Source organism: Gadus morhua, chromosome 7 (assembly GCF_902167405.1).
Source record: "Gadus morhua chromosome 7, gadMor3.0, whole genome shotgun sequence".
NCBI lineage: Eukaryota > Metazoa > Chordata > Actinopteri > Gadiformes > Gadidae > Gadus > Gadus morhua.
In genome coordinates, this window is record NC_044054.1 from 25154843 (window position 1) to 25176902 (window position 22060).

The 22060-nt window shown below is 43.0% G+C and overlaps 2 protein-coding genes and 1 non-coding gene across 4 annotated transcripts; 2 read left to right on the forward strand and 1 right to left on the reverse strand.

Moving 5' to 3' along the window:
• The first annotated feature begins 1692 nt into the window (after positions 1-1692).
• Positions 1693-13656, forward strand: inpp5kb (inositol polyphosphate-5-phosphatase Kb). 2 transcript variants are annotated; one of them, XM_030362468.1, is made up of 13 exons: positions 1693-1990; positions 3045-3102; positions 8074-8178; positions 8465-8573; positions 9008-9124; positions 10100-10272; positions 10405-10516; positions 10720-10829; positions 11178-11391; positions 11685-11822; positions 12212-12295; positions 12430-12534; positions 12787-13656. In XM_030362468.1, exons 2-13 carry the CDS (start codon positions 3059-3061, stop codon positions 12853-12855), a joined length of 1380 nt encoding a protein of 459 aa, XP_030218328.1. In that variant the 5' UTR covers positions 1693-1990; positions 3045-3058; the 3' UTR covers positions 12856-13656. The 2 variants fall into 2 exon arrangements, with proteins under 2 accessions (XP_030218328.1, XP_030218327.1); XM_030362467.1 differs by lacking the exons at positions 1693-1990; positions 3045-3102 and adding an exon at positions 4487-5307.
• On the reverse strand, positions 12054-12127 carry trnat-agu (transfer RNA threonine (anticodon AGU)). The gene has a single exon. It is a non-coding gene; the product is annotated as a tRNA-Thr (tRNA).
• Positions 13657-14213: 557 nt separating the features above from the next.
• On the forward strand, positions 14214-22060 carry nle1 (notchless homolog 1 (Drosophila)). The gene is made up of 13 exons (XM_030361331.1): positions 14214-14320; positions 15237-15388; positions 16161-16381; positions 16529-16608; positions 16923-16999; positions 17118-17215; positions 18273-18465; positions 18667-18802; positions 18933-18979; positions 19293-19495; positions 19864-20023; positions 20672-20742; positions 21155-22060. Exons 2-13 carry the CDS (start codon positions 15251-15253, stop codon positions 21165-21167), a joined length of 1437 nt encoding a protein of 478 aa, XP_030217191.1. The 5' UTR covers positions 14214-14320; positions 15237-15250; the 3' UTR covers positions 21168-22060.

Sequence of the window (22060 nt, forward strand, 5' to 3'; positions counted from 1 at the left end):
CCCATGTTATGTTAACAAATTGGTTACCTTTTGAGAGAGAGAGCGCTACATTTTATTGATAAGGTTTTGTGATCAGGTGTTGGTGGGGCTGAGGTCATCGGGGAGAGCAATGCATCATGGGCGATATCCCAGGTCACTTTAGACGCCTCTGATTGGGGGAGTGTGTTGTTCTAGTAACCATGAGATCCACTATTCCAGCCGTCCCTCTTACTCGATCTTCATCGTTTCAGGCCACTGCTTTTAGCTATTTGAACTCCTTCTGTCGGATAGTTATAGGCTGACTTACTATCACTTGCTTTTTCTATCATTCTTATTTTTTTCATCCAACCAATCACGTTGGAGACCGTGTGATCATGTTTATAACCCTCCAACCCCCAAAACCCAACAACCCACCATCTGATCTTCACCTCTTTATCCAGCCGTCTCTCTCTCTCTCTGTCTCTCTCTGTCTCTCTCTCTCTCTCACTTCTCCATCTCTTCATCATTCAAACATGTTGATTAGTGTCCGTAATGGCCTACCAATTGAAATTGAGATTTTTGGATGTATTGTATGTATCGATATTGTATATAATATATAAATTATTGTCGGTGAACACACATATATAAATATAAATATATATATATATATATATATATAGGTAAGTCCTGCCAAAAGTACAGCACACTCTTACAGCTCAATGATCTAATAATATATGAAGACATGGTCCCAAACGCCATGGTAACAAACGGTTTTAAGGCCCAGGGATGGGTCCAATGAACCCTGAATTCTATGGATATGTTTACTGTACATTTCTATGAGGAGGGTGGCACATAAGACCACCTGGGTCCCACGATGGCAGAGGACATTCTGTTTCTGTGTAATGTATGGACTTTCAGTTGACCTCCTGGTCGGTGTGAAGAAGACAATAATAAAAAGAAAGGGCAAATAAACAAGATGGTGACGTGTCCTTCTCGTCCCCTATAGCTGTGTGTTGTTGGCAGGATAGTGTGTTGTACCTTGTTTTTGTCGTCTGAACGTAAAACGACATCGCTAACCCTAACTCAGGGGACAAAATGGCAGCTCGTATCATCGGTCCGTTGATCCTTGTCGTTAGGAAGTGGTGTCGGACCTTGAGTGGAGGGTCATTTCATGGTGGAGTTCATCCTCCAGTAGATAACTTCCAGGATTGGTTGCTTTGGAAAAACTGATTCTGCATCTTTCCAGACCCTCTTTCCTAGTTTGTCAATCTCTGTCTCTCCCTCTATCTGCCCTAAAGACTTGCTTCCTCTATTAATTTTTCTGTTATTGTGAATTTGTGCCTTTTTGTTATCTTCCAATGACACAAATGTGAGTTGGAGAAGTGAAAATGAATAAAATAAATAGAATCAAACTTCAAAGTTCCTCATCATTACCCATGCTGTGGTTTATCTGAATATAATGTTGTGACTTTTGTATATCGTTTTTGTCACGCACCTTTTACCACCTGAAGTCAGTTAGGTGTAGCCTACCATCCTACCAAACACATAAGCCTACTTTATAAATGTACATTACACAACATAGCTTAGGCCTAATGCAGGCCTACAATTAAACAAAAAGTGCGTTCCATAATATTGAGAAAGTGCGGGATTATTGGTGAACATATGTTACCAAAGAGGCTTTAACACCGAAAATAGCATGCGTCATAGTGCTGTTAAAAAGCAGCTGTCCAACACACAGGTCCATTCATGAATGAGATAATACCTTGTCCCTTGCTGGTGACCAAACCAGGGATCATAGATTTGATCCGGTGTTGTGTGCTCTGTTGCAAGCAGCGGCTATTTGGCACTGTGCGTTTGGCGTAAGGGAGAACAGGTTCCAGTTTCCAAAAATAAGTTGTTTATTTCAATACAACGGGACTCAAAATAGGCAAGCAGTCGGATCTCTCTGACTCCTCTCTGGAGACCGCTGTAATCTGCGCCCAAGGAGTCTGCCGCTTCCACAGCACACCCAGGCGGAGAGCTGCAGACACAGGTAGGGTGTGCGTTCCTTTATATTTGGACCGTCTTTCTGATTCCCCCACTCGGTTAGTGAAAATGATCACTGGGTTCAGTTAGCCTTGCTTTCTAGTTTTGTATTTCTACAATGCAAACATTTGAGACTCATCATGCAGGTTCGATCTTCTAGTCCTACAGCACTTTAAGAATGTGACGTTAATTTCAGGCAGGCACTTTGTCCTTTAATATTGAGTAGTGGAATTGTTGCTAATGTTGGAACACAAAAATACATAGCCTATATTTCTTAATGAGTAGGTCATGCCAAACATTTTGACCATTATGGATCCACGGGGGGTAGCAAGGTGATAATTACCGATATGACACGTGCATCAGCATCCTGTAGGTCTATATGGACCCGGTTCTCTATATCTCAGGATTCTGAAGTGGCTACCGAAATGTGGGCATCCTTGAGCCTGAGATGCCTACCTCCCATTAATGACAATTCAATGTAGGTCATGCTGAATCTGCTAATAGACTCACTAACCTCACTAATTAGGTAAAACAAAGAAATTAAGTAAATATTGCTGCTAAGTTAACCCCATTTCTTAATGTAAGATTTAAGCATTATAGGCCTACATATACATGAATATGTTTCATGAACATTGAGTGTCTCTTTGTAGACAGTAAATTGTTGCATGCTGTTTATAATACATCCATGGCCTCCACTTGTGACACGTAACATTTAAACCTCTGCAGTGTTAAGGAGGATAAACACAGTGGCATGATGGAGGGTTAAACCACGCGGAGGCTCAGAAACCAGCCTTACCTGCTCTATCAAGAGCAATGCAATCAAGAAATGAGTATTAAATAATGGCTAAAGTTAGTCTAGATCGGGTTAGCAACTGTTACAGGTTTGTGTTTTTGTATTTTTGATCTTGTGTGTGTGTGCGTGTGTCTGTGTGTGTGTGCGTGCGTGTGTCTGTGTGTGTGTGTTAGTGTGTGTGTGTGTGTGTGTGTGTGTGTGTGTGTGTGTGTGTGTGTGTTTGTGTGTGTTTGTGCGTTATTGTGTGCATGTGTTTGTGTCCCCACAGTATCAGAGGACAATATGAGCACTGGAAATGTAAGCACAAGGAGGAGAGACAACTACAGGTAATAAACCACCACTCCATCATAGCGATTCACAATCCATCCGCGTATTCACAATTCACCATCCACACAGTCACAATGAGTGCTTTAATCATACAACATATCAATATAATTGCTGGACACACAACTGACGGACTAAACACAGAAATTGAAAGCAGGGTTGCCATGACAACACAACATTAACACAAACCGACCGGAGAGATGGACGCATTAGTACCCTCAGTCTCATGAGCATAGAGCCCCACATTGAGCTCAGATCTTCTCAAATATAGATTCATGTGTTCCTCTCAACTCAAGATGGACGTTGATCGCATGAAACTATAGCGCCATGGAACCCCATCAAAACGTAAACAAAATACCAGACGAAATAAACACAAGTGGTAAAGTGCAAAGTTACACTGAATTGTGGATTTGCAGACATGGGCAAACTCTCTCCCCGTGGAGAATGTGAGTTTCTCAAACTTGATAAGGAGCTTATCGGAAGCTTGGAGCGATCTGGAGCCCCCGGACCACCAGTTATCAGAGGGTCTCTGTGTTGAAACACACATTTATCATTCCTTTTCTTAAGAGGGGGTCATGTGATTCTGGCGTGTCTGACCCCCGTCTCCATGAGTTAATTGTATTGACCACAAATCAAAAAGTAAGATGATTTGAATCTGGAATATATTTGTATATATTTTACTTCTTTTGAAATGGGCTCACTGTAATTGATTAAGGTCACGAGACAGAATCATGTTTTATTTTGTATATTCTAAATCTGCTCTTGACTATTTCACTGATTCAATTAGGTAATAATTTATTTGGCTTCCGGTGCCAGCTTGATATAACCACACAACCAAAGCAACCTTCAATATGTGCATTCATAACCTTTCCCCCATTTGAGGAGGGCATGGACTCCGGCCAAAACAACCTATTGTATCCCCTCATTAAGGGCAGGGGGATGTTGGCTGTTGTAGGACGACCCGCATTGTTATGTGGACTTAGCTACTGGCTATGGGGGGTGGTGTGGCTAAACCTCTTAGGGTGTCACGCCGAAAAAAGATTTACTTAATTCGAGAAACAATACAATCAGTGATGGTGCATCAAGACTTCTGAATAGTCTGTGACAAAACACACACACACACCCAATGCACACACACACCTGCACACACACCGATTCTGTCTCTCACTCACACACACACACACACACACACACACACACACACACACACACACACACACACACACACACACACACACACCCTCTCTCTCTCTCTCTCCCTCTCTCCCCCTCTCTCTCTCTCTCTCTCTCTCTCTCTCTCTCTCTCTCTCTCTCTCTCTCTCTCTCTCTCTCTCTCTCTCTCTCTCTCTCACGCAATTGCTTCCTCCAGCTTTCCCCCTGCCAATTTTACTAAGCCAAATCTGGTTCAGGCAGACGACATTCCCGAGTCAACCTCGATGCCCTCTCTCTCTCACTCACTCACGTGGCGTCGTTAGGGCAACAGCCCTGGACCAATCCAATCACAGACCCCCACACTACACCATTCCCAGTCTCTCCTCCAGAAGCTGGATGGTCTGAATAACGAGCCTAACAAGCCTAACGAGCACAACAATCGCCTAACGGGCCTAACGAGAGTGACATTGATGAAGGAATCGGTTGAGCTTTTCTGCGAGCAGGGAACTGCTCTCCCGTACTTTGTTTGGATCTTCAGAAGCCCCTCCAACCAGGAATTAAAGACATCCAGAAGGTAAACAACTCAGTCTGGAGGAGAAGAGGAGGAAGAAATAATTTCCGTCTAATTCCTGGCGGCTGGAATTGGGATCTGTTTTACCCCGGAGCTCAAAGAAAGAAGAAAGAAAAAAAAAAGTAGTCTTTTGCATTTTATTTTTCGAAAGACTACTTCAAACGAAGGACCAAAGAAGATTGGAAGATTGCGTTTTTTCCATATCCTTTATATTAGAGTATTCTCCGGGCGGAAGGCAAACTTTCCGAGCAGAGCAGATGTTTCTGTTGCCGAGCAGCCCGCGGTGCAGGGTGCGGTCGGACAGCGTGAGCACCTCGGCGACCCAGGGCTCCAGCAGCAAGATGCTGCTCCGCCAGCGGCTCACCCAGCTGCTCACCTGCGTGGAGGACATGAGCTCCGACGAGGAGGCCAGCGAGGAGATGTCCCGCACGCTGGACGAGGCCTTCCAGCTCTGTGGACGCTTCCTCCCCACCGACGCCTTCAGGTGGACCCACAGAGGAGGAGAACACACACTTATCTACAAACATATTGGTTATGCATGGGCACACACACACCTGTATAAAGTATAAACACATAGACAGACAGACTGCATATCTACAAATAAACACAATTACATGTTCAGGTGGAAGCCTTTATGAGAGGGTTACCTACAAACACACTTATATACAGACATACTGGTTATGCATGGACACACACCTATATAAACACATAGACAACCTGTATATTTATACACAGACACGCTTACATGTTCATGTCAGAGTCACATACACACATATACACACATATACACATGGGCGTCAGTTTGGTTTGAAATGTGCTGGGGACGCATTTGGAAGTGCATTTTCAGAAGTGCTGGGTACAATGAGGATACACTATTTTTTCTCTCTTTAGTGCCGGTAATGAAAGGTTCTGAAAGACGGCATACCCATGTCGCTAATTACTAAGGAATAAAATGTATACAAAATCTGTCTGGCACGTTTTATGAAGAAAACGTTTCCAAAAAGCATCAGACATATGACCCACTATGTTCTGCTCCATGTATCCAATGTTGACAACGTGACATGACATGGCTAAGTTAACAACATAAACAAGAGGAGCTAGGAAAGGAAATTAACTGCTTGTTTAAGTTCAGAAGGGCCAAACGTGTGGCTACACACAGCACTTCAAAAGTCGTCTCGTCATATTTTTTCCACATCTGACCACATCTGAACGCTGTAACACATCATGAGCTGGCTGTTCCCAATTCACAACACGCATTCCATCAAAACTAGCCTACGTCAGGCATTCTGACCAAAACTCATGAACTCCCCCCCCCATAATTATTCCAGAATTCAAGCAAAGCAAGAATGACCAAAAGTCACTTTGTGTCAACAAGAGACTGACTCCACCGACTATCAAAAACAGCAGACCACTTGAGTGCAAAAAACACAAAAGACCTCGCCACAGCACCAGCAAATCTTAGCAACCAATATTGCGTCTTACCTTTATGTATGTGGCAGTGGTCTGCAGATGCATCCCGTGGTGTAGCCTACCATCCATTTAGTTCAACAGTTTATCGTTCTGATACTGTTCATGGTACTAGCCTGCTCTGGTGCTTTTTACCTATGTATTCAGGCTAAAATGACTTGATTCTCTGATGCCTCATCATCCCAGCCAAAGAGTATTGGTATTATTAGTAATGGCTACTTGCCAAATCGAAAAAATAACTTCACACATTGTGTCTTATGTATTTGTTATCAAATTTCGTAGCGCTGATCAGCAGAGAAATAGTTCGCCAAAGTCGTTGACGTCGCTTAGCAACCGAATACGCTGGGGTTGATAAGTTACCAGTCTGTGGAGCAGTGGCGAAGCTAGACCTCTTTTGGGTGGGATCAAGCCCACCCAAAACTTGCCTTAGCCCAACCTATCGTTTCGTCCTCAAATCTCATATTCTACCTTGAACAGGCTCAAATGGGCTAGTGAAATCGAGCGCAACCTTCCTGCAGGAATCTCCAACCTCTGATTGGTGGGTGGCCGTCTCCTGTTTGATAAAAACCAAAAATGCAGCACGAACTGCTGTTTTGTCTGTCAAGAAAGGCTAGCTATTCTTTATCAGAAAATCCACGATTTACAGCTGTGTTATAACATGACCAGGTAATAATAATAATAATAATAATAATAATAATAATAATAATAATAATTTTAAAACCTTGACATAATCAGTCAGATGTCTATTAAATTACAATTGACCACAAGGCGATTCTATCTATGCATCTTCTTGAATTGCTTCATGTTTTAGTCGGCAGAGACTTGTAATGATGCGTGGCATGATAAGGTGCAAGGAGCAGAAGAAGTTTACATTGGCGCTAATTTTCAGTTAAAATAAAACACTGGCATTATTTTATCAGCTGAGGGCATATTCATTGCCATAACAACATGAGCTAATCTACAAGTACAACATGTTCTATTACTATGAGACTCATGAAAACGCCCTCAGCTAATAAAAGGTGTCAGACGGGACTTAGTGTCTAATTTACTTTGTTTATTTATTTATTTTAATAAGTTACTTATTTTATTTTAAATAAACATAATACCAAGGGTCAGAAGTTTTATAAGAATTTTGATCTTACAAAGTCATGACAGAGGGACTTGGTGTCTTTATTCATGCTTGAAAGATGAACAACACACCTACTGATGCATTTATGAGAGGATTACACAGACACATATACACACATACCGTGTATAGACACATACAAATACACACATCAAGTGGAGGTATTGGGGAACATTATGCTTGGATATTCACATTACTTACAAAACATACACTGCGACACTCTTACCTCCTCCGAAGGAACCTGGGGATGGTTGGACCTTTGGGACCCAGCTGTCTTTGTGACTCTCAACAAGACTAGATCCAGCCTGATGCGTTTCAACAAAGTCAGACGGTCTTCTCGCTCTCATTACAATCATTTGTTTGGGAATACTTGAGCGCACGACCTTATACCGCAATAACTTATATATCATATCAAGTATTTCATGGAGTGTTAATGCAATGATCATTCTGTTTTCCTTCTATCTCTCTTTCTCTCTCCCTCTCTCTCTCACTCTCCCCCACAAACTCACACACACATGTACCCGTGCACGCACACACACACACGCACACACACACACACACACAAACACACACACACACACACACACACACACACACACACACACACACACACACACACACACACTCACACACACACACACACTAACATGACTTCAGGTTGTACATGGTGACGTGGAACGTGGGGACCGCGGAGCCTCCTCCAGACGTGGACTCCCTGCTGCAGCTGGACGCCCAGCCCCCCGTGGACCTCTACGTGATTGGGTGAGAGGGTTGGTCAGACATGACAACATGACAACACCATTGGTTCATAGGGGGGCAGTTTAATTCAGGAGGTCGTCAGCCAAGTGAATGGTTGCTGGTTTGATTTCTTGGCTCCTTCTGGCTACCTACCCGCATTTTATTCTAGCCGAACACACGAGCCCCCCAGCCTGGCCTGGCTTCCTGCTTATGTTCCTTTTCTATCTGTTCATCTACATGTGTGTTACTGTGATTCTGTCTGTGTGCCATTGTTGTGTAATTAGAATATTTCTGTGTATGTGTGTGTAAGTCTGCAGGAGGTGAACTCTAACCCACTGAGGTTCATCTCAGACATGATGGTGGAGGACTCCTGGAGCCACATGCTCATGAACACAATGGCACCCAGAGGCTACGTCAAGGTAGGTAAAACGAGCATGTGTGAGTGGGTGTGTGTTTGTGTGTGTGTGTCTGTGTGTCTGTGTGTGTGTTTCTGTGTCTGTGTGTGTGCGTGTGTGTGTGTGTGTGTGTGTGTGTGTGTGTGTGTGTGTGTGTGTGTGTGTGTGTGTGTGTGTGAGAGAGAGAGAGCGAGAGAGAGAGAGAGAGAGAGAGAGAGAGGGAGAGAGAGAGAGAGAGAGAGAGAGAGAGAGAGAGAGAGTAAATGTAAATATGAACTAAAATGTGTTGAACCTTAAGACAAAACAGAATGTATAGTAATCTTTGTATCTATTTTTGTCGGCTTTTCATCTAACTTGTTTATCCTTCTGTCTGTCTTTCTGTCTGGCTGGCTGGTTGTCCGCCTATCCATATGCCTGTTGGTCTGGCTGTATGTCTGTCCATCTGTCCCCTCCAACAGATGACATCCGTGAGAATGCAGGGCTTGCTGTTGTTATTGTTCTGTAAACAAGCACATGTTCCCTTCATAAGAGACATACGGACCACATACACACGCACTGGCATCTTCGGCTACTGGGTGAGACAACGTTGCACTGCACATGTTATTCTGCATTCAATTATAATGATGAGATTATGTGAAAATATATGACAATAACATGTAATTCAGTAGTTAATTTGTGAATAATTGTTCGCAATTAATGCCATGATGAGTTTCAGCTGCGGTGTCATGAGAGGACATTATACTTTCTAGCAGACCCCCTAACTCTGGGTTGGTTTGGAAAATACTGTATGTCCTCCATGTTCTTTCATTTTAAGATCACATTGAGGAGAAAAGATTGCTCTTGTATGTATGTATGTCGGATGAATAATAATGTTTCTCAATTAATGCCATGATAAGTTTCCCCTGCGGTGTCATGTGAGGACCTTGTCTACCTCAACTGGTAGAGCATGGCCGTAGCACTGCCAGGGTTAGATTCCCGTTTAATTCCTACTGTGGCACTCATGGTCTGATGCTTTGAAAAAGCATATACTTCCATATATTAAGTTTGGTGTGAGTTACCTGTTGGAAGCGTGCTATCACCTTGTTATTTTTGGCAAAGAACGATGACGTGTAGTTCAAATTCAACTGAGAGTTCCATAATGGAACCGTATGCTAAACTCCGGACCCCAGGAATTCTGTTGGGATTATGTTGTGTAGAGATTAAAGCCATTATGAAAGAGGGGTTGTGTTAGCTCAGTGAGGTGTGAAGTGGTCATTCCAACAATGGCATGCATCCAGGTCTGCTGATTATGACCTGTCCTGTCACATCCAAATTGATAATAAATCATTTATGCGTTCAATGTTAAGAACGTTCATAATAATTTAATAATTTAGGTAATATTAAATATTGACATTGAATATAATATATATTTTTAGTTTGGCAAATATGGCCCCCATGTTCATTCATTGTAAGATCATATTAAGAAGAAAAGATTGCTCTCTTTTAGTCATTGAAAACTTAAATTTAATCCTGATTCAATCGACTTCAATATGTTTCATTCCTCTTCTCAGGGCAATAAAGGGGGCGTGTCAGTGCGTTTCTCCTTTTATGGTCACATGCTGTGCTTCCTGAACTGCCACCTGGCCGCTCACATGAACTACGCCCTGCAGCGCGTCGACGAGTTTGAGTACATCCTGGACACACAAGACTTTGAGGAGGACACGCCGCACGTTCTGGACCACAAGTCAGTCTCCGCCATCCAACACCACCCTGTCACATGCACACAGATGCACGCACACACACACACACACACATACACATGCATCCTTCCTGGCCTCACTACATGTTTGGTGGGCCGTGGATCTGTCTCTTCCAGGGTGGTCTTCTGGTTTGGAGATCTGAACTTCCGCATCGCCGATCATGGCATGCACTTCCTCCGCTCATCCATCAACAGTGAACGCTACAACCTACTCTGGCAGAAGGACCAGGTAACACACACACACATGTACACAAACAGACACGTCACAGGCACAGATACACACACACACACACACACACACACACACACACACACACACACACACACACACACACACACACACACACACACACACACACACACACACACACACGCACACACACACAAACACACACACACACAAACACATTGATCCCTGCTGTGCTTCCTAAGCTGTTGATGATGAAGAAGAAGGAGGCCTTCCTCCAGGAGTTTGACGAGGGGCCGCTGTGCTTCAAGCCCTCCTACAAGTTTGACCGCAACGGAGACACCTACGATACAAGGTACATACACACAAACACACACATATAAGCTATTGGTTGTGTCTGTGTCTCCCTGGGAACGCAGTGAGAAGGAGACCATTGGTCACTGGTCAGTGTTGCCTTCAATGGAAGCATTGAACATGTGCACCATCCCCATTTCCAGAACGTGTGTCTCTCCAAAACATCTCTCTCTCTCTCTCTCTCTCTCTCTCTCTCTCTCTCTCTCTCTCTCTCTCTCTCTCTCTCTCTCTCTCTCTCTCTCTCTCTCTCTCTCTCTTTTTCTCTCTCCTTGTTGTCTTCCCTGCTAACCCTTTCACATCATTTTATCAACAAAATGACCCTGCTCCTAACTGGTTCATATTTGGTCAGTGGTAAGAAGAGGAAACCGGCGTGGACCGACCGCATCCTGTGGCGCGTCAAACCAAAAACCCTGGCTCCAGAGGATGACGACGATAGCGTCTCGACTCTCACGGATGATGGACATGAGGACTACCCAATCCAAGTCCACCAGGACAACTACACCAGCAACATGAGCTACGGAGTTAGCGACCACAAGCCTGTGTTAGCATCCTTCAAACTAGAGGTAAAGACCTCCAGACAAAAAAAAGGAAACAGTAAATATATGATTCAAATCAAATAGAAGTTCAAAGACCAGTTTAAAGTTTTGCAGAGGTAAAGTACTTAAAACTTTGAAGGCTGTCACTCACAAACATTAACAACCCATTTTATATTTACATCACTCCGATATAAAATATTAAATAAAGTAGATACAAGGGGGTAATTTGTCATGCTAGATGACGAGTTAATCTAACAATGATATATTTTCCCATTGTCTCTTCATCTCTCCTCTTCTTCCTCCCCACCCGTGTGCTGCAGTTGAGGAAGAAGTGTGAATTGGCGCTGGTGCACGTGAGCCCTGAGGATGCGTGGAGCGCCGACTGTAACGCCACGCTGAGCTACACGGTGCAGGAGGACTTCCTGTCCTCCACATGGGACTGGATTGGTCTTTATAAGGTCAATGTATACATACGATCTGTTGGGCATTTAGAATAGGACAATCTATAAAGCTACTATGTGTAGAACTTTACAAGAATGATTTATTTTTCAATTCTGAAAAAGTCTCCAGAAGTAAACGATTTATTCAGCAATTAAGCAGTAGATATTGAGGTTGTACATTTGTATACAGGCCTTTACAAATAGTATCACAGATGTAATCTAGAACCAAGAGATATGTGAGTAATGAAAAGGCTCTGCTGGGATTTGAACCCAGGATCTCCTGTTTACTAGACAGGCGCTTTAACCAACTAAGCCACAGCGCCTGTTGATCTATGATAGCATGCTGTTAAATTAACACTCTGCTATCTGTTATCAGGCCAGCTAATGGTTGTTATCTTGTTCTGCAGGCGGGATTCAAGCACGCTTCAGATTATGAGGCCTTTGTCTGGGTTAGGGATATTGATCTGCCTGAACTCAACGAAGTCATTAAGGTACAATTTACAATTTCTACCATGATAATATATCTTTATATACAACTATAATATCTCAATCCCTTCCTCACTGTTTCATTCTATAAGTGCAAATACAAATAGTGAAAATATGTGTGAATGTGTGTGTTTCGCAGAAAACTTGGGATAAGGACCAGATTCCACTCCTGGGAGGAGAATATGTCTTAGGATACTTTAGCACAAACCTGCAGAGTCTGGTTGGATTGAGCAACAACTTCCAGGTGAGTCTCCACGCCTTTTCATGATCTCCACTTAGACAAGCAGACCATTTCTCACTACTATTTACATTTACAAGTACTCACAAGTACTACAACCCAACACCTTCTGGTCCAACAAGTCAATGATTGAGACAGTAATTGGGATTGAAGTCGGTCTGTCATTAATATTTGACAGTTGCCGGTTAGTTACATGTTATAATCATTAGTTGGTTAAAGGATAATACTGATCTTTTCTGATCTATATTCACTCTGCAGATCCTGGAATCTAAACGAGCCATTATGGAAGGACTGGTGCCAGAAAACATCAACGGGCTCAACAAATAAACGTTGTTGACACAACGTTCAGAATATAGCAGACTACATTGTCCACCATATCCATTCTTCAACATCTATGGGTTCAGTAATGTGAAATAGAAACTATACGGCCTACTGTTGCCTTAACATCCTCCAGAGATCATGTTTCTTTGTTTGTCTGCATTTTATAATCTGTGTGCATCATCTGTGTGCATCTGACAATAATGTATCTGTATGCTATTTGACTTTCACATAAGGTCTATTTGATTTGTGTCTGTCACAGGCATTGACAAGGTGTATTAAATATGACTTGTCTATCCTGCCACTCTCCTATATGCATATCATGACCCAAAAGTTTGGTAACTGCTCTAATATAATCTAACAAGCATGATCAGAGTAATCAATTAATCAGAAAGCCATTAGCTACACCTGTAATTTCTGCTATCAAATATCTTTAAAGTGTAATAAAAACAAAAGGCCCAATCTTTGTCAAGTAATGCTCTCTGTGCTCTCTGAGTTTACAGAAACCGGGTCAGCATTATAGCTGAAGGTGAAAATAACACATTTGAGAAACAATATGGTTACTCCTCACTGTCATCATGCAGCAAATACTGACCTACTGTACAACTGTTATAAATAATGGACATCTCTATATACAGTATATGCTGATTTTTTACTGATGAATAGTTACTTTTTCAATATTCGGGGTATGGTGAAGAAGAGAATAAAGAAGAAAATACATTAGATAAAACAAATGCATGCACTGATTTTCTCATCAAGATTGTTTGTCAGGAAAAATCAAAATAAATGTATCTTGGATTTGCTAACGTGTGTCTGTGTCTGTAGCCTATTTATAACCATGGCCCATGTGTAACTTTAAAATGAATTCCTTCTGAAGATTATTCCTTATTGACTTGGACATTTTGGTTTGGATTATCGCAACAACAAAAAAAATAAAAATCAGTATGATCGTTTTTAAATTGAACTGTTTTATCATATTTTATTTGTATGTAATAGTTCAATATATGTTGGTCAATGTGTGTCTGGGTTTGAATATGCTTTGTTGTATTGTAATAATTGTGTCTGAAAAAATGGAAGAAACAAACAATTGCATACATCTATATACAAAGAAATATGACAGTATTAATATTGTTTTTACTATCGTGAACAGATGTCATAGATGTACCATCAGTTTATAGTTTCATGTACAGAAAGTACAGTTCTATCATCCCACATCCCTGGTAGTATCATGGATTGTGTAGACAGACACCCATAGGGAACCCTTTAATATTCTTCATTCAACCATGAGCACATATCGCATATCAAGGTAGATCTACTGTCAAGTACCGGTAGATCTAAAAACACACCATCTGCTACCTCTACTGGTTGCATTTGGCATAACCGCACCTTCCCATAATCCCTTGCGCTAGAAACGCTACTGCACCGCGTCTCCCTATTCCAAAACACGTGGATTCAGCGCTTGTAGCAGTAACCGGTAAGATTGTGACGAGGGTTTGTTAAATGTGTATTATTAAGTGTGGAATGTAACACGTACCTATATACGTATGATCAATTGAATGTATAGCGACTCTAAAGCCAAATGGTGTCAGTGCTGGTTAGCTGGTTTACACTAGAAGTCACACACAAACTTCTAGAAGCTAACACTATGCTACCTAAAGCCACCTCAAATGGAATACCTTTTACATTTGTATGTGTTTTACAAGTATAAATTGTAAACATCATAGCTAAATGTTGAAGATAAATACGACTGTATTTAACCACTTGGAATATGCTGTATATTGTAGTACGGTATTTCAAATATTATGTTAGAGTCTACCATAATATTTGCAATACAGTTGCATGTTGAATATAACGTCCACATGCAACGTTGACTTTATATTCCTGATAAAGTCTAAGACTCTATCAGGAATATAAAGTCAACGTTGCATGTGCACAATATCATTCATATTATGTGCAATCACAACAAGCAGGACGGAAAACTGCCTTAACCTTTTAAATTTGTCATTTTGGTTAACCTCCTCAAATACTGGCTGTGTTTCAAAGAAACATTAACAAGGTTTTTTACAAAGCAAAAGCAAATTTAGTATTCGAGTAGGGCTGTGTATTGCTCTTTACAGAACTGACAGCACTTTGCATTGTATGACAAAGGGCTGTCAGTTATACATAGAGTTGCGAAATACCTATATATCTTTGTGTTTGAGGGTTATAGTGCAGACGTGAATAAAGATATCAACTGGTTGTGATGATCTTCAATTAATTTCGTTATGTGATTTGATATTATCAGAATAAGATGTTAATAATGTTACAGTGATCAATATTTTTCTAAAATTTTTCTAAAGATAATACCTTTTAGATACCTAACATGGCTTTGTGTTGATTCATTTTTCCAGAATCTAAAGCCAGGATGACGAGTGGAGATGTGGAGCGGATGTTGATCCAGTTTCAGGATGAGAGTGGAGAGGTTCTAGGGAATCCCTTCGATGTCCCCCTGGACATCACACCAGACAAACTTCAGCTGGTCTGCAATGCACTCCTGCAGAAGGTAACGCATTCAATTACGTGTCGGACTGTACTGCTGTGCACGTTGGCTTGCTAGAGACGAGATGAGATTTGGGAATAGTTTGGCCCAGGCATTCGATGTATACATCCTGCGTCAAACATCGACTCATCCCCTCCCCTTCATTAATGATGATGTCACTAACGCAATTGGCAACCAAAGGGCAAATGGACTTCTTGGTTATGCGTAAGGATACAAAGTTCGTTCTTTGACTATTTTTATTATTCTGTGAAAGGAGGACGAGTTAGGCATCTGGCTAAATGACGCCTACATCTGTACTGTGGACGTTGCGAATCAAACCCAGTGTATTTTGCTTAACAACAGTCAACAGCACTAGGGATCGACCGATATTCGCGTTTTTTACGTGTATCGGTATCGGCCGATACGCGGCCGATTTTCGCCGATATTTTTTTCGCCTATTTTATTTATTTTTTTACTTGTTCTACCTCACCTGTTTTTACTATTTGTTAAATATAGTTTTTTATATTGAAGTTCAATAAATGTTCATTTTTTTTAATTGAGACTTGTAACATTTGTTATCAGTGTAATTTTTATGATTGAGGGAGCAAAAAAAAAAAAAAAAAAGTTGTATCGGCTCTAAATATCGGCATCGGCGTATTGGTTATCGGCTAAGGCTGATGAAAAAATATCGGTATCGTATCGGCCGTAAAAAATCCGTATCGGTCGATCCCTAAACAGCACCCTAGCCATTCCACTATCTTGACACACTGACATGGTTTTGTTGTATGTTTGGCAGGAGGAGCCGCTTCCGTTTGCGTTCTATGCGCGCGGGGAGGCGGAGGTGGTGACCAGCCTGGCGGTCTGTGTGAAGGCCCTGGGGATCGAGACGGAGCAGGTCCTCCCCGTGGTGTACCAGCCGCAGGCCGTGTTCAGGGTGCGCGCCGTGGCCCGCTGCACCAGCTCCCTGCAGGGACACACCGAGGCAGTCATCTCCACCGCCTTCAGTCCCACGGGAAAGTACGTCCAGCTGTTCAAGGCTGCCCCTTAATAGACGTTAAGATCTGAGCTTGTTGAGTTATGGCGATTTTAGTCTATATGCCTTGAGCGTTGTGGCTTGAAACCCTTTGCTGTACTTAGTTTTTGTTTTTAATGTTGTTTATGCAGGTACTTGGCCAGTGGTTCTGGTGACACCACCGTGCGCTTCTGGGACCTGACCACAGAGACCCCCCACCACACGAGCAGAGGTCTGTATAGTGCTATTAGATTGATTCACAAAAGCTTGGCTATAGGCCGGAACTGGGTTGATACTTTTAGGGATAATCAACAAATGTTCTGCTGTGTAGTCTGTCATTTGGTGGTCTCTTTCATTCAAAATGTCTTGCAATACCATGACTTCATGTCAGCACGGGGCTCTCAGTAAATGCCATGTTGTTAAAAATATACTGACACCTATTCTCACCGTTGCAAATGCATAGTATCTAGTGAGGCTATATATGAGTGTTAGAATAATATCATGGATTTTAGTTTGAAAGCAATGCCCCCCCCCCTCCCCCCTCAGGCCACACCCACTGGGTCCTGAGTATCGCCTGGTCCCCGGACGGCAAGAAGCTGGCTTCAGGCTGCAAGAACAGCCAGGTGAGCCTTTGATGACTTCAACTCTGTTAAATCACCATGGTGATGTTTGAATGCTGTGGAAGGTATTCAGGGTGCTAAAATGTCCTGAAGTCTGAACCCAGCCTGTGTTTGTGTGTAGATTTGCATATGGGACCCGGTCACCGGGCAGCAGATTGGGAAGACTCTGATTGGACACACCAAGTGGATCACCTGGCTCTGTTGGGAGCCGCTGCACCTGTGAGTTCAACAAAGACCACAATAGACCACCACCAATATATTAAACACCCACACATTGATTAGATCACAACAGATGCATAGACCAACACATTTACCATTATAGAACACAACCAATATATTAAAGACAAACACATTGATTAGATCACAACAGATATATAGACCAACACATTTACCATTATAGAACACAACCAATATATTAAAGACCCACACATTGATTAGATCACAACAGATGTATAGACCAACACATTTACCATTATAGAACACAACCAATATATTAAAGACCAACACATTGATTAGATCACAACAGATATATAGACCAACACATTTACCATTATAGAACACAACCAATATATTAAAGACCCACACATTGATTAGATCACAACAGATGTATAGACCAACACATTTACCATTATAGAACACAACCAATATATTAAAAACCAACACATTGATTAGATCACAACAGATATATAGACCAACACATTTACCATTATAGAACACAACCAATATATTAAAGACCAACACATTGATTAGATCACAACAGATGTATAGACCAACACATTTACCATTATAGAACACAACCAATATATTAAAGACCAACACATTGATTAGATCACAACAGATATATAGACCAACACATTTACCATTATAGAACACAACCAATATATTAAAGACCAACACATTGATTAGATCACAACAGATATATAGACCAACACATTTACCATTATAGAACACAACCAATATATTAAAAACCAACACCTTGACCCCATTCTAGAACACAACCATTATATAGGCCATTGTAGACCGGAACCATTATATACACCCCCATAGACCTGTTTGAAACAATGACCACCACATAGACATTTGTTGACCACAACCAATATCTAGACCAACACATGAGAAACTGAGTTGATAGAAGAAGTACATCACATGTTTATGATGCATGGAGCCTTTATAATGTTATGTTATGGCACTCTACAGAACACTATCGGGGCACTGATGAAAAGGAGCATCCGATACTTCATAGCCTGGGTAGATGACAGTATGATTTCCTCCCCAGGAACGCAGAGTGTCGCTACCTGGCCAGCAGCTCCAAGGACGGCTCCGTCCGCGTCTGGGACACGCTCCTGTGTCGCACGGAGAAGATCATGACGGGACACACCCAGACGGTGACCTGCGTCAAGTGGGGAGGAGACGGGCTGCTCTACACCTCCTCTCAGGACAGGACCATCAAAGTCTGGAGGGCCTCAGATGTACGATTTAAGGCTGATGCCGTACCTTGTGTTTACATTAGTTTGTACAATTCATGAACACATCAGCAGAGATGTAATGTAACACCGTTTTTTTGGGAAGTATTCTGTGATAATGGTGAAGCATTGATCTACATAAGCATGTCTGTTCTATAATGCACATAATAGATTCAACTAACTTTGTTTTATTCCCTGTGTGCGTAGGGTGTTCAGTGCAGAACTCTCCAGGGCCATGCCCACTGGGTGAACACGCTGGCTCTCAGTACAGACTACGTGTTGCGGACCGGGGCCTTCGACCCCGCCCACGCCACCATCAACGCCCAGGATGTGACTGGCTCACGTGAGTCCTCAACAGGACCTCCACACATTCAAAGACCTCCTGGCATCTGTGATACGTCCGATGCCTGGCCATGTAACGGCTCCGTAGATCTGTTCTGAAATGGAGTGTTCTCTTGTTCTTGGTTTGATAGTGGAGGACGTGAAGGAGAGAGCCTTGCAGAGATACAACAAAGTCAGGGTGAGTGCTCGTGTGTGGACATTGTACACGTGTATATATTTTGGTTAACAATTTTCCATAATCCTTAGTAGTATAATTAATAATTTTCCTATTTTAGCCAATATTTAGGGCACCAAATTAGAATAGCCTTGTTTTCTGACACCACTTATTAGTGTAACAAAACTGCATTCCATATCCATCCAGTAGATGGCAGTAGACTGCAGATAGTCTGATGCCTGCAGCAACAGAAGTAAAAGTTGTCTGTTAGACGTGCACCTCTTTGACCCACTAACCGTGTCTTCGCCTCCGTCCTGGTGGTTTCCCGGTACCATAGGGTTCCAACCCGGAGAGGCTGGTGTCGGGGTCGGATGACTTCACCATGTTCCTGTGGAACCCGGCGGAGGAGAAGAAGCCCCTGGCCCGCCTGACGGGCCACTGCGCCCTGGTCAACGAGGTGCTCTTCTCCCCCGACACCCGGCTGCTCGCCTCGGCCTCCTTCGACAAGTCCATCAAGATCTGGGACGGACGCACCGGAAAGTGAGGAACAAAAGCAACACACGGACCAAAACGGCTACTAAACTGTCATCATGCAATCATATTAGAGTGTGAAATATTGCAGAAATGACTGATAACTAGTCATTGTTACTAAGTGTATGATATCTTTAACCAGGCAAGTTCAACAGGTTCTCACTCATTCAGGGTCTCGCCCGGCCAAGAGGCCCAACAGGACGCCATTAAAAATACTATAAAATACGATGAATAGAGATTAAAAGTACAACAGTCAGAAATAACGGTTGTGTGCGTTGAGTTTTCGGTTGGGACCCCACCAAAACGTCTGAGCACCTGAATATGTACTGGCAGTACAAGTTTGCAGTGCACGCGCTGACATTGTGCGTCCCTGTCAGGTACCTGCAGTCCCTCCGCGGTCACGTGGCCGCCGTGTACCAGGTGGCCTGGTCCTCTGACAGCAGGCTGCTGGTCAGCGGCAGCAGCGACAGCACGCTCAAGGTCTGGGACGTCAAGACGGCCAAGCTGAGCATGGACCTGCCTGGGCACGCCGACGAGGTGAGGCCTGGGACCAAAGGATCAGGGTTTGGTCCCCCTTACCACCCACCACATCTCTCAATGAGCTCACTCTGACCACCTGTTTGTTACTTGTCCTTATTTTGATACGAGTTATTCCCTTTTTAACAAGCATTTGAGTTTTGTATTTTGTATATATATATATCGTGTATTAGGGTACAAGGTAACACTTTATAATAAGGTGCCATAATAAAGGGCAAACTAGTCATTACATAACCCTTTATTAATATTTGTTAATTGTTACTAAAATATCTATTTGGCACAAGTTAATAGCCTTTTTCACTGACCACAGAGTGTCGCCGGTTAGGGTTAGGGCTGTGTGTTAGGGTTAGGGCCGTGTGTTAGGGTTGGATTAGGGTGAGGCAAACAACTAATATTTAATTAATGATGAAAAACCTATTAACTTGTGCCAAATACATATTTTAGTAACAATTAACAAATATTAACAAAGGGTTAGTTAATGACTGGTTAACTATTTATTATGGCACCTTATTAAGTGTGTGTGTGTGTGTGTGTGTGTGTGTGTGTGTGTGTGTAAAAAAGTATGTATGCATTCGTTTTGTATCTAGGAATATTCCTATAATTGACAATATTACCCATAGATGAATAATGGTAATATCCTTTGTACAGGTATTTGCTGTGGACTGGAGCCCGGATGGACAGAGAGTGGTCAGTGGAGGAAAAGACAAGTGTCTGAGAATGTGAGTTTTTAACCTTCTTTATGATCCACCTTGCTCGGTCTGTAAACATCCACACAACCACAAATGTCAATCAAAGGGTTATCAGGTGTCCACTAGCCTCAGAAATCAGACAAACTCAAATCTGGATTGGGTGTTTCACTTAGACCAATCATGTTGCTCGAGTTGGGGAAGTACTAAGATCTGAAAACTTTGTCCAATCCGATTAATTTCAGTAGGATACCTCCGGAATTATGCATTCAACAAGGCAGACATTGGCCCCTGGCTGTTTCGGGTTTATTAGCCAGGCTCCGTGCCGTGTCCAACCCCAGAAGTTGTAGAACATGTAGGACTGTTGGTTCTGAGATCTGGTGGCCACGCGTTCCACTTCAACTGTCCATCCCACCATGACGCTCCTCTTGTGTGTGATTTCCAGATGGAGGAGGTAGCCAGGGTGTGGGGCTCTCTCTGGGCCGAAGACTCTGGCTTCTGACCCCGCACCCCCGCTCGGAGCCTCTCCCCCCCCCCCCCGTCCTCAGCAGGGCGGGGCCCGGGACACGGGCTAGAACCAGCGCCTCCCCCCCCCCCCCCCTGCGCCCTGTGGAGCTCCACCGCGGCGGGCCCGGGGGGCGTCCCCTCACGCCGCCAGCGTGGTCCCAGGGTCTCCTCGAGGGCTCCCGTACCCTGCAGGCGGACGAGTTGACCTGCAGTGGGAATGATGAGCCTTTCCCCCCCCTGCTCCACAAAGCCTTGTATATAAGATTACCCCGAAGCCAACGTAATATCGCAATCGGAGGACAACTTGTGATCCTTATAGTGAGGATTTACCGTATAACTGTAAAAACGATGACCCCCGGAAACAAAACGGTTCCAAGCCTCTACCCCTCTTTTGGGATCCGTGATCCGTGACCTCGGCGTACACTAGGTGAAGAAGTGGAGCGCAGCCAGCAAGGTCAGACTCGCAAACCAAAGGCCTCGTTCCAAAGCAGCTGGTGTCTGCTCCCTCTGGGGGTTATATAGGTGACAGGTTGAGCGCCATGGCGACAGGTGGGGCCAGATTTAAGGCCGTCTCCTGTTAGCTCTTAATCTCCTCCGTCAGGAAGAGTCTCTCTCCTACTGAATTACCTGCCTCTCGCCCACTGAGTACAATGGAACACATTGTTATGAATTTAATGTGTTTTTGGCTTCTGTGTTGGAATGTTTGTTAAGGTCACCTCTTTAGATGAAGTGATGGAAACACCATCACTGAGGTGACTCGATATGCAAGCAATGACCCTTTTGCTTTCAATGTAATTCTCATGGATTTCAAAGCGGTTTGATTAAAAATGTCAAACCAATCAAA

Bases quoted from the DNA above. Each gene is read 5' to 3' on its own strand.
- inpp5kb (XM_030362467.1), top strand. From the start codon at position 5,081: ATGTTTCTGTTGCCGAGCAGCCCGCGGTGCAGGGTGCGGTCGGACAGC. The intron at 8,179-8,464 runs GTGAGAGGGTTG...TGTGTGTGTAAG, and splicing joins GTGGACCTCTACGTGATTGG to TCTGCAGGAGGTGAACTCTA. The intron at 8,574-9,007 runs GTAGGTAAAACG...CCCCTCCAACAG, and splicing joins CACCCAGAGGCTACGTCAAG to ATGACATCCGTGAGAATGCA.
- nle1 (XM_030361331.1), top strand. From the start codon at position 15,251: ATGACGAGTGGAGATGTGGAGCGGATGTTGATCCAGTTTCAGGATGAG. The intron at 18,803-18,932 runs GTGAGTCCTCAA...TTGGTTTGATAG, and splicing joins CCAGGATGTGACTGGCTCAC to TGGAGGACGTGAAGGAGAGA. The intron at 19,496-19,863 runs GTGAGGAACAAA...CGTCCCTGTCAG, and splicing joins TGGGACGGACGCACCGGAAA to GTACCTGCAGTCCCTCCGCG.